Here is a 12608-nt window from a genome sequence, read left to right as displayed (position 1 = left end):
TTTATGTAATAATTAACATATAACTCAAATATTTAATGTGTATATATTATTATTAATGAAGAAGATAAGAAAATATATGGTGGATGCATGTGCATGGTAACAATAGTGGAAAAGATAACGAAAGTTATAACGATAGGGGTATGTTTGTCCAAAATATTTTAATGTACAACCTTTATAGCATAATGTACAAAAAAACTTAACGAAAAAAACGGACATAAATCAGGGGTATAACTTTCATTCACACTTATTATGTTTTTAGATTAGATATTTATTTTTTAAAATTTTTACATAATAAATAATATTATTTTATAAATAATTTGACTATAAAAGTAATCATAAATTATTTCATCTTATTAAATTACAACTAAAGAATAATTACTAATTTTATCTAAGTACAAAAAATTGTAGTCATTATGTAATTATTATTAATTTCATAATGATAGGAAATATCACTGGCCTACCAGTCTATAGGAACCAAGTATATGCTCATATCTATCTCTATAGGTGGCACGTGTCTGTTTCTGACCTGATCCGACTTCATGAGAACACATAACCGATCCGACCTGGATATTGTTCCTTTTATCCACTTGGGGGGCCTTGGCGTTCCTTCTTTTTTTGTTCAAACTCGATCCCTACTTAGAGGGTGTGGCCCCGAGCTCAAGGGATATCCTGAAGCGTGTCCATGGGCGACATCACTCAAACCGAGCACATCCGCTTGAGTCAAGCCTATTGGTCATTTACTAATCTAATACCCTCCAACATGTGGACGCCTTCTCTATAGTCGTCTAGACCGCCGAGTGCATGAGAGACATGTGTCCCCTATAATCCTCTATAAATACCCCGCGAGACACTTGTGAAAGGGACGCTGGGCATTTTTCATATATTGACCTTTAGCTCGGGAACCTCTGACCCACTGCCACATAATCTGAGCCTAAAGACTAAAACCAATAAGCAAACTAGAACATGATCCCTGTGCGATCCAACCCTCATTCCTTACATTTTTGTTGGAATCTTTGTATTTACTACATCACATAACTTTTATGATTTCTAATAATTAAACAATGTTGTAAATTGTTTCCTTTTAGCTCGTAGTGTTCCCCTGTGAAACGGATTATAGTATAACCAACGGAAGAGACAAAATGCAGGGAAAGAAAAGAGATATGTAATTGCAGAGATTTTATTCCAACATCTCAAACTTCAGTACATAATACATGAGATATATAATTACAATTGTAACAGAAAACAATAATGGAGACATAAATACGACCATACACAATAATGTCCATAATAAATATTATATATAACACGCCCCCTTTGACATTATTTTATCATATCATGCCTCGTTAAAAACTCGCTAGAAAAACCTTGTGAAAAAAACCTAGTCGAGAAAAGAGTACAAATGTATGAGTAAATGATGTGTTGTTTTGGCTGTCTCATTAAAAACCTTACCCTAAGAAAACCCTATGAGAAAAAAACTTAGTTAAGGAAAAAATAGTACAACCATAAGCCTTCAAGGCATAATCTCCATTCTCCAGGATTTTGAGGTTTGTTTATTTAAATATTTATTTGCAACTTCCTCAACGATATTAATATATCATACGCATGCCTCGTTAAAGACCACACAAGAAAAATCTAATGGAAAAACACCTAGTGAGAAAAAGAGTACAAGATATATATATATATATGCATTCATGTGTTGCAAAATGGGTACAACTGTTAGTCGTTAAGACTCAATAATCATCAGGATTATTCAAGTCCAATCTTTAAGATTGATTCAAGTAAATCCTACTACCCTTGAATATAACAATCTTCAAGGTCTATATGTTTTAAAATAAAAATATTGTTTCAAAATGAGTGTAGAAAAATAGATATGGTACAATCTTCAAGATTGTCACTAGAATTAACATTTTGTATAAGAATCTCGTGACTCTTCTGGAACTCAAGTGGCTTGAATATTGACGTTATATATTTTGTCTAATATTCTTTAAAATACCCATTTATTATTTGTATAACACAAGCTTTATTGTCCTCATATAGAATAGTGGGGGTAAAGCCAAACATAACATGTTTGAGATTTGGCATCATGGGATCAAATAAAAGAGCCAATATCTAAGTGGCCTATGAAAATCACACATCGATTTATCGCATAAACTTCAAAATCTTGTATAAATCGAAGATATTGGAGGATATTTTGAATACTATTCTAATATTTAATTGTAGGAGGAGCACTAGATGTTGTTAGCAATTTCATTGCAAGAACAATGTCAGGCCTGATGCGATTATGGAATTTCTGGTTCTATAATAGTGCTCCAATAGCAATGAAGGAATGGACTTTCCCAAAATGTTTTCATTACCTTCTTCGAGTCTAAATGGTCCCTTATCTACTACACAAGATTATTAGATAACCGTTAGTGTGATAAGTTAGTGGTACTTATCCATAAAAAACATCGTTAAGACATTTTTTAATGTAGGCTAACTAGTGTGTAAAACTCCTTCAAGGATATGCTTGATCTTTAAGCTGAGATCACAATACTTATATTTCCAAGTCTTTCATTTCAAACTCTGTCTTTAAACACGAGCTAATATGATGAAGCTATTTATGTATTTCAATGATGTTCATAACACCAACACAGATTAAGATAATAAATAAATAACTCCATTAACAACTCTTTAATGAGCACATAATGGCACATATTCCCGTTTACATATTCTTATTTCAACAGGAAATTACTTAGTCAATTGCTTACTACTTCAAGTTATGTAAAGCCTTTGTAATTCAACAACAAATATGTTTCGATTTTTATTTTCTTTCATTCTAAGAATTATAAATCCATCAAGGATTTTTCTAAATAAAAATTAGCGCCTAATGACCCATAATTATGTGGTCATGCTCATTAGTTGCATATCTAAATTTGTTATTTACTGCCAATAATATTATGTAGCGAAATTTAATGACGTCCATTATGGGAGAGTATATTTGATTAAAATCAATTATGGGTATTTGCGTGAACCCGTAGGTTACAAAACTCGCTTTATATCACACCACCTCATCTTTCTTGTTTCTTTTTTTTTTTTATACAAACACTCATTTGTAACGTACCTACATGGTTAACATTTCGATGGTGTACATATTATAAAGAGAATACATTTATTAGTGAGTTTAGTTATATATGTCTTAATTGCTCCTTTTATAAATCAATCAGGGTGCTTCTGGCGCCTAACTCTGGATTCAGATTGTCATTTAATATGAACAATTTTGAAGGCAATTGTGTTGTCGACAATTATTATAATATATATCTCCAACATATATATAAATTTTTATAAGTCAACCAGATTCTTGTCATTTACCAAAGATATTTATACCTGGTTGTTCCGCATCCCAATATTTTGTATTTATTTGGTGCACCTACAGATTTACTGGTGTTCTCGTCTTCTGGACGAACGTTTTAAAAACATAATTTTTCAAGAGTGACGAAAATTTTTTACTTGCCCCAATGAATTTTCTGTCAAAGACAAAGTTAAAAATTGTGCTAATAAGGTAATTTCTCATGTTTTTCTTTGACAAAGTTGAGATCATGTGGGTCGATATTGAATTGAGAGGTTGTTGGAACAAAAGAAAATTAATTACATTAAGGTTTGTTCATTAGTGTTTTATATATATCAGGCAATTTCTTAATGGTTTTTATGTTTTTTTTTTTAAATTTTTTTTACTGTTAGGGAGGTGTATTCAATCATGACTTTCATAGAGTTTTAAAGACTTTTATGAACTTTAAAAGTTTGGGGGTATTCAATTCAAACTTTTAGAGAGTCTTTAAAAGTCAGACGGTATTCAATCAAGATTTTTAAAGAATCTTTAAAAGTCGTGTGGTATTCGATGAAGACTTTTAGAGAGTCTTTAAAAGTATGTGATATTCAAAAAGTACTACGAATAGCAAACTACTGTTCGCAACAACAATTTGGGGTTACAAACAGTAGCACCTTCTTGTTGTTCGCAGTATCTTATTGCAAATAATAGTTCTTTGCGTGATGCCTAGCAATACATATCAAGTATATATATATATATATATATATATATATATATATATATATATATATATATATATATATATATTAATATTAGATTTTTTTATGCAACTTGTAATTATATTTTTAAATATTTTAGTTGATCAATTCTTTTATCATAATTATATTTTGATGTTTATTAATAATATATATATATATATATATATATATATATATATATATATATATATATATATATATATATATATATATATATATATATATATTATTAATAAACATCAAAAAAAAAATTATTTCATTAGAAATTCATAACAATATTGAATAATAAAAATATAAGTCTCAACATACATACTATGGAGATAAATAATAATGTTGATGATAAAGTAGACAAGGACACTCTTGTATTTTTCCCCCTTCCCTAATTCTGTTATAACTCCCATAATATAAAGCAGTAGTTTTTCCCTCCTTTCTGCATTATGATTTTGTATGTTAATACTCTAAACCTTCAGATCTTCTTCCTTGTTCTTCTCTCTATTTGATTCAATGGTGACTGTGTGTGCTTGAGCTCTCTTCAGTTGAGAATGTTACGTTGATGTGAGTGAAGAACTATATAATAAGAAAATTTTATGATATATTATAAATGTTTTGTAAGAAAATTATATAAATGATAAGAATCAAAATCATTGAAAGTTTGTAATGATGTATTTAAGACTTTTGTAGACTTTTTAAAATAAAAAATTGATAAAAGTCTATGAATGTTTTTTATATAGACTTTTATAGAGTCTTATAAAGTTTTAAAAAGTGCTGAACGACTCTATGAAAGTCAATAAAAGTTTATTAAAATCTATTATTTTAAAAGTCTTTAAAACTCTACAAAAGTCATGATTAAATACACCCCCTTAGATTAACTTGGAGGCCAAGGACTGAATCTTTCCTTGACTGCAATTTACTATGTAACTAGAGATAAGATGAGGAGGTATCTTTCTTTATAAAACAAATGCCACTACTTTGCAACTTATCAAAGCTTTAAAACTAAAAGCAGGGGAAAAATATGATGATCATCAAATTAAATGAACTATTATAGAAACTTTTTTAATTAAAATCGAAAAAAGTCTTATGAAAAATACACATTATACTTTTAAATGGTTAAATAATTTGATTTATGTTGTAAATATATCTTTTTATGTGGCCATTATCTTATGATCAATTCAAAGAGTGGTGAGAAGGCTCCCTTTGAAATACTGTTTGGGAAATGAGTGGATTATGATCAATTCAAAGTGTTTGGCTGTCTGTGTTTTGCCTCTACTATTCCTCAAGGAAGAAATAAAATGCAGCCAAGAGCCAAGAAATGCATTTTCCTGGGGATCCCTATCAATGTGAAAGGCTACATGTTATATGATATTGCTAACAAGCAGATTTTCATCTCTAGGGATGTTCAATTTTATGAACACATATATCCTCTGAAAGATCTAAGATCAGAAGCTGATGACAAGTTGATGTTCAATCCTGTATTGCCCTTAATTCCCATTTATACTGAAATAAGTGCAACACCCCTAGAGGATATAGAGGGGACTGATAATCAGAATCTAGTCTCACAAAGAGCTGATAGTCCTTTACCTTACAATGCTGAAAGTATGAATACAAATGTCAGTCCAAGCAATGAATTGCCCACTGAATCATATAGTGACATAGCATTGGAAGAAGAAGTAGTTCAAACAGACATTGTTTAGTCAGAACCAAGGAGGTCAGATAGAGTAAGGCATATTCCTACAAGATTACAGGATTATTACTGTCATTCAATGACCACAGGAACCTATCACAGTGGATCCTCACCACATTCAATCAATAAGGTTATATCATATGATTGTCTATCTCCCAATCATAAAGTTTGTGCATCTTCTATTCTATCTTCACATGAGCCACAATCATACAATGAAGCAGTAAAAGATGAAGCATGGAGGAAAGAAATGAAGTGTGAAATGAATGCCCTTATTGAGAATAAAACATGGACACTTACAGACTTGCCACCAGGAAAGAAACCTATTGGATGCAAATGGGTATACAAGGTGAAACACAAAGCAGATGGTTTTATAGAAAGGCACAAAGCTAGGTTGGTTGCTAAGGGTTACACTCAACAGCTAGGAGTATACTACATTGAAACATTCTCTCCTGTGGCTAGAATGACAACAATAAGAACATTCCTGGCTGTGGCTATTGCAAAATGATGGGATATTCAGCAATTATACATTAATAATGCCTTTTTGCATGGTGATTTACAAGAAGAAGTATATATGATTTTACCTCCTGGTTTTCAGAATGATAATAAGCAGGTTTGCAGGCTACTGAGATCCTTATATGGACTAAAGCAGGCTAGTAGACAGTGGAATGCTAAGCTAACAATGGCTCTGCAAGACATTAGCTTCCAGCAGTCCACAGCAGATCCATCCTTATTTACTAAAACCTTAGACACATCCTTCATAGCTCTCCTGATCTATGTTGATGATATTTTGGTTGTAGGATCAGATTTTCAACAGATTAGCAAGCTGAAGCAGTTCTTGGACAAGACTTTCAGAATAAAAGATCTTGGCCATCTAAACTATTTTCTAGGTCTTGAAGCATTCAGATCATCTAATGGGCTTAACCTGTGCCAGAGGAAATACACTCTTGAAATCCTAGAGGAGAATGGTTTTTTGGATGCTAAACCTGCTCACACACCCATTAACACAGGCCAAAAGCTTACCAATTCTGAAGGGACAATCCTTGATCAACCAGAAATCTATAGAAGGCTGGTTGGGAAGTTGCTTTACTTAACAAACACCAGACCAGGCATTTCATATGCAGTCCAACAACTAAGTCAATTTGTTGACAAGTCTAGAGATACACACCTTGTGGCTGCTCATAGGGTACTAAGGTACCTAAAGGGATCTCCTGGAAAGGGATTGTTCTATCCAACAAACTCTAGAATCAGATTACAAGGCTTTTCTGACTCTGATTGGGTCTCTTGTGCAGAAACTAGAAAATCAGTTACAGGTTATTGTATCTATCTTGGAGAGTCCTTAATATCATGGAAGACAAAGAAGCAAGTCATTGTATCCAGATCATCATTTGAAGCTGAATACAGAGCCCTATCTTCTACAGTATGTGAGATTCAATGACTTCTATACTTGCTAACAGATCTAAAGGTGAAGCCTAACATCCCTACTGCTCTTTTCTGTGATAGTTAGTCTGCTATTGCAATAGGAGAAAATCATGTTTTCCATGAATGCACTAAGCACATTGAGATTGATTGCCATGTTGTCAAGCAAAAGGTATGTGAAGGAGTGATAAAGTTGATGTCCATACCTTCCCAAAAACAGATTGCTGATGGATTCACCAAAGCTTTGCCAAGACAAATGTTTGATAATTTTCATTCTAAGCTGGGTCTTCAAGACATTCATGCTCCAGCTTACGGGGGGGGGGGGGGGGGGGGGGGGGGGGGGGGGGGTGATAAAGTAGACAAGGACACTCTTGTATTTTCCCCCCTTCCCTAATTCTGTTATAACTGCCATAGTATAAAGCAGTAGTTTTTCCCTCCTTTCTGCATTATGATTTTGTATGTTAATACTATCCATGAATAAACCTTCAGATATTCTTCCTTGTTCTTCTCTCTATTGATTCAATGGTGACTGTGTGTGCTTGAGCTCTCTTCAGTTGAGAATGTTACGTTGATGTGAGTGAAGAACTATATAATAAGAAAATTTTATGATATATTATAAATGTTTTGTAAGAAAATTATATAAATGATAAGAATCAAAATCATTGAAAGTTTGTAAGGACGTATTTAAGACTTTTGTAGACTTTTTAAAATAAAAAGTTGATAAAAGTCTATGAATGTTTTTTATATAGACTTTTATAGAGTTTTAAAAAGTTTTGAACGACTCTATGAAAGTCAGTCAAAGTTTATTAAAATCTATCATTTTAAAAGTCTTTAAAATTCTATAAAAGTCATGATTGAAACACCCCCCTTAGATTAACTTGGAGGGCAGGGACCAAAACTTTCCTTGACTGTAATTTACTATGTAACTAGAGATCAGATCAGATGAGGAGGTATCTTTCTTTATAAAAAGAGATGTCACTGCTTTGCAACTTATCAAAGCTTTAAACTAAAAGCAGGGGAAAAATATGATGATCATAAAATTAAATGAACTATTATAGAAACTTTTCTAATTAAAATAGAAAAAAATCTTATGAAAAATACACATTATACTTTTAAATGGTTAAATAATTTGATTTATGTTGTAAATATATCTTTTTATGTGGCCATTATCTTATTTTCTAGGATGATGTATGCATGGTATATGATTTTTACTTATGTTGTATTTGCACTACTGACACGATTTTTAAAAGGTTCCGAGTTCTCGTATTCAACTGGTTCTTCTTCTTCTCTCTCTGGGATCTTTTAAATTTCCTCTTTATGTTTCTATATTTTACAACAATTTATTCTAGATAATTTTTCATTGTAAAATAATCCGTACATTACAAATTTAAATACCCTCCATAGTTCTTCATTTTCAAGTTCAAAAAGTACGTGTACAGAAGTTCATTAAATTCTCTCTATCCTCTTAAACTCTAGCTTTCTTGTGCTTCATTAATTATATTCTTCACATACTCCTTTTGCGAAAGAGTCAAACAAGTTAAGCCTACTCTTGTTCTACGCCATTGAATCCATAGATTTGGTAGTACTATAATGAGCTAGTGTGTAAGCCACCCAAGCTAGGGTTTATTGATTGAACCTTAAAAATCAATAGCTATTGGATTCCATCACCTAATTAAAGTTCACAATACTTTGGGTTACTTAATTTGTTAGTAATATGTGTAATGTATAGAATTTGATGATGTCATAAAAAGTATAACGTTGAAAGTTTATCACCATTACTATATATAAAAGATAAAAGATATTGAGTTCAAAATATGAATAATTAGTATAGTTAAGGGAATCCCTAACACATCCAAATAAGAAAATAATCCGTAGAACAGTTTAAACTAGGAATGTAAAACATTTTCAGGGCAGCATGCAAATCTAAGATCTACCAATAATATATAGTACACAGTGGTAGAATCCAAACAAAAGATCTAGTACGAAGAACATAGAATGTCTTTTGATAAAAAGAGCTATTAATTAATTAAGCACACTCTTCTAAAAGAGTTGTAACAAAAACATCAAAAATCTAACTAAAATACTTATCTCGTCAAAAGAAAAGCATTATATTACTGAAAGTGTTAGACCATCAAAAGAGGCCTAACATCATAAAAATGTTGAAGAAATATTGTCCTAAAGATCTAAAAAGAGTGTTGAGCTCGAAAACATGAAGAAGATAAAGGTAAATAGTTTCAGGGTTAAAATTGCATTTTTCCCATTAAATTAAATAATTATTGTCAATTATTCAAATTGTTTTTTATTCAAGAAATCATCAGAAAATTAATTAAAACAAGAAAGAAATACACCAATATATATGATGATTATGATTATATTATATTGCCACAATGATCAAGTCATGAGGTTGAATTAAATTAAATTTCACTCAATTTAAAAGAAGAAGGAGGCAGCGACGGTGGCGCCGACGACGGTGGCGGTAACAGCAGAGGCGGCGGCCCTGACAGTCATAGTGGCACCGCTACTGGGTGTCCCAGCGGGGGCGAGGCTTTCGTAAATAGAAGCAGGAATGGGCCCACCAACAGGCGCGGCGGTAGTTGTAGCGCCTCCATCGAGGGTGCCAACGACACTGTTGTTGGCCGCCGCCGGAGCTTCGCTCGGCGGAGCGCTCGCCGGAGCATCGCCGGCCGCCGCCATGCCAACAATGGCAAAGAAGAATAGAGCAAAAACAACAAATTTACTTTGGGCCATTATATTATATTATTGGAACTTTAATTGTTTAATGGCTCTAAATGCAGCGATTCTCTTGACGAGGCTAGAGAGAAAAACCTGCAATAGAGAAGAAAGTGGAGATTTAAAGTTTATATAGAGCTAATGTAGGGTGGTTATTCATATGAATGCACAAAAATATGCTTTTCATTTTTGACTTGGGACTTTGAGGTTTTAATTTGCAAAGTTTAAGGATTAACACAGAGTGGCTTGTGGCATGGATTATTGATTATATTGCTCTTAGCTTGTTGTTTTGATGTTTCATTTATATTAATGTATAAAATAAAATATTATTTTATCCTTCTAATTTCTTCTTCTTTTTTACTTTCATTCTCTAATTATGTTGTTTTTGTTAACAAAATATTAGTAATTAATGTGTTAGTTGTAAACAAATAAATATGGGCATATATAGGAAGTTACCTTATCAATTTGGCCTCACATAAAGAAATCCTCAGCACCATCGAAATGGAAGGAAGGTATTTGTATGGAGAGCAATTAACCACTGGGATCTTGCCAACTACTATACGGATAATCTGAGGAGGAAAGATGTAGATCAGAGATCCCCACCGTTTGTGCACTGCCTATGTTTGGCGGTTGGTTGGAGGGGGTGGCGTCAAGCTGCAATTCGATGATCTTTGTTAAGATCATGGCCTGGGAATTCTCCACGGAATCTTGTGCGTTATAACGGCGGGGAATGGTTCTTTCGTGGCTGCCATTTATGGTGCTCCTTCGATTCTAGGATGGCGGAAGCCCTATGATGGATTAAGGACCGAGGCTACACCAACGCTCAAGTCCAAGTGGATTGCATGGCTGTATATACGGAAAATGTTACATGTACTCCCACACACAAAACCTAACACTTTGTATTGGGATTCATATAAAAAAATAACTTATCAGAATCCGTCATGGAGTAAGATTAGAGAGTACATGTAGTAGAACTCCTGTATATACCAATCTCTTGAAGGGCAGGATGGATATATCTTATCATTCTTATATTGGTTTAATCATTTGTGATGCTTTAACCGGATGTGTGGTTCGTTTTGTTTGTAGAAGTTGTTAGAAAAAATAGCTTAAAATAGTATATTAAGTGGCTATTTTGTGGTACAATTATCAGTAGGGTCCACTTCCGATTTGGATCGGGTCAAACTGGATTCGGGTTTTTCGTAGTCAGACGAAAATATTGACATATTGTACGCTCAAAATGGATAATGGGTGAATGAGATATTGATTCTCAAAATATAACCCATTTGAGTTGGAAAAGTGAAGGGAAAAAGCTTGGGAGTAGCTTTTTGTCCCACATTGGCTTGGAAAGTGAGTTTGCACCACTATTTATACAAGAACCTTTCTAAGGTTTATTGAATTATATAGTATAGAGGTTCTCTTTCCCACGCAAGGGGGTGCAAATCAAATCCCAAAATGAAGATTAAATTCATCTTCCATTACGGAATTAATCTTGCAAACTGATTTTTATATCCATTTTAAATGCCAAAGTAAATGCTATTTGATCCTCAAGCCCTATATAAGAAAGGGTAGAGTAGTAGCACTTTTTTGCTATTTGACCCTCAAGCCCTATATAAAAAGGGGTAGAGTAGTAGCATTTTCTTACAAGAACAAGTACACATACTTACACGTTTTTCCTGCTCCAAAAATCTATGCTTCTACTCCTTTCTTAGCCTATTGTTTTCGAACTTTTGCTCTAGTTCGCCGGGTTCAAAGTTTGGGTGCTCAAACGATTGAACCATAGTACGTTTTATCCTGGGAAACCTAGGCTACAACGCTCCTACACTTGTGGGAGGTAGCAAATAAGGTTTTAAGGAAAGAGGGTTTCGCTCGACTCGCACTAAACCTCTTCCCTCGGTATCCTTTCGTTCTTCCATCACATCCGATCATCCTTCCCATTTTTCCATAAAATAATAATCTTTTGATAGGATTATTATTGAATTTTTACCAACACAATATCCAATAGTTGTAATCAAGTCGCTCACATCTTAGCCAAGATGGAAGTGGCTCGTGCTAGGCGTCATAGTTGAATTGGTTTGATGTATCCCGGAGGTTATTAGTTCAGTGATGGCTTAATATAAGTTTTTTTTAAAGCTTAGTATAAGTTTATTTCTCTACTTTCAATATATATATATATATATATATATATATATATATATATATATATATATATATATGTATGTATATATTGTTAGGAATAAAGTGTAATGGTTTTGATATGCCAAATTTGTATTTGTAGATCCCCCAATTTTATTTCATAGGTCTAGTAGAGTCTTAGACCATGATCGGGAAATTATTTAATTATCAAAAGAGAAAAACAGAGGAAGATGCATGAAATTGGAAGAAGAGAATATCAAGCCGAAAATCAAGAATTTGTCTGGAGAAAATGACAAATTGAAGAAGAAGATGAATGATACAATATTCACGTCGCTACTACTCAAAGAAGATATCCCAGAAGAATTTTCGTGAAGAAAATTAATGTTGGAAGAATGCATGAAATTGACTTGGAGATCAAGCATCTATGGAAAGAAAGAAGTACATCAAATATGATTGGAGATTTAATCAAAAGCTGTACGGACAAAGTGGATGATGCTTGATATATTATCCGAAATGGCTTAAGTTCAAAACTCACCATCAACAATTTTACAAGGTAAAATTTGAGAAGTCAAATTAAATTAATCTG

The 12608-nt window shown here is 32.9% G+C and overlaps 2 protein-coding genes and 1 long non-coding RNA gene across 3 annotated transcripts; 2 read left to right on the top strand and 1 right to left on the bottom strand.

Moving 5' to 3' along the window:
- The first annotated feature begins 5822 nt into the window (after window positions 1-5822).
- LOC109171520 (uncharacterized mitochondrial protein AtMg00820-like) lies at window positions 5823-6248 on the top strand. The gene has a single exon (XM_019320547.1). The coding sequence runs from the start codon at window positions 5823-5825 to the stop codon at window positions 6246-6248; it is 426 nt and encodes a 141-aa protein (XP_019176092.1).
- Window positions 6249-6314: 66 nt separating this feature from the next.
- LOC109171519 (uncharacterized mitochondrial protein AtMg00810-like) lies at window positions 6315-7347 on the top strand. Its single transcript, XM_019320545.1, has 2 exons — window positions 6315-7160; window positions 7264-7347. Exons 1-2 carry the CDS (start codon window positions 6315-6317, stop codon window positions 7345-7347), a joined length of 930 nt encoding a protein of 309 aa, XP_019176090.1.
- Window positions 7348-9513: 2166 nt separating this feature from the next.
- LOC109171533 lies at window positions 9514-10399 on the bottom strand. Its single transcript, XR_002052610.1, has 2 exons — window positions 10346-10399; window positions 9514-9985 (listed from the first exon to the last, which is right to left on the bottom strand). It is a non-coding gene; the product is annotated as an uncharacterized LOC109171533 (long non-coding RNA).
- Between the last annotated feature and the right edge of the window lie 2209 nt (window positions 10400-12608).

Source organism: Ipomoea nil, unplaced genomic scaffold (assembly GCF_001879475.1).
Source record: "Ipomoea nil cultivar Tokyo-kokei standard unplaced genomic scaffold, Asagao_1.1 scaffold0319, whole genome shotgun sequence".
NCBI classification, from domain to species: Eukaryota; Viridiplantae; Streptophyta; class Magnoliopsida; order Solanales; family Convolvulaceae; genus Ipomoea; species Ipomoea nil.
This window is presented reverse-complemented; position numbering and strand designations above follow the sequence as displayed.

Bases quoted from the DNA above. Each gene is read 5' to 3' on its own strand.
- LOC109171520 (XM_019320547.1), top strand. From the start codon at position 5,823: ATGACCACAGGAACCTATCACAGTGGATCCTCACCACATTCAATCAAT.
- LOC109171519 (XM_019320545.1), top strand. From the start codon at position 6,315: ATGATTTTACCTCCTGGTTTTCAGAATGATAATAAGCAGGTTTGCAGG. The intron at 7,161-7,263 runs GTATGTGAGATT...CTATTGCAATAG, and splicing joins ACAGAGCCCTATCTTCTACA to GAGAAAATCATGTTTTCCAT.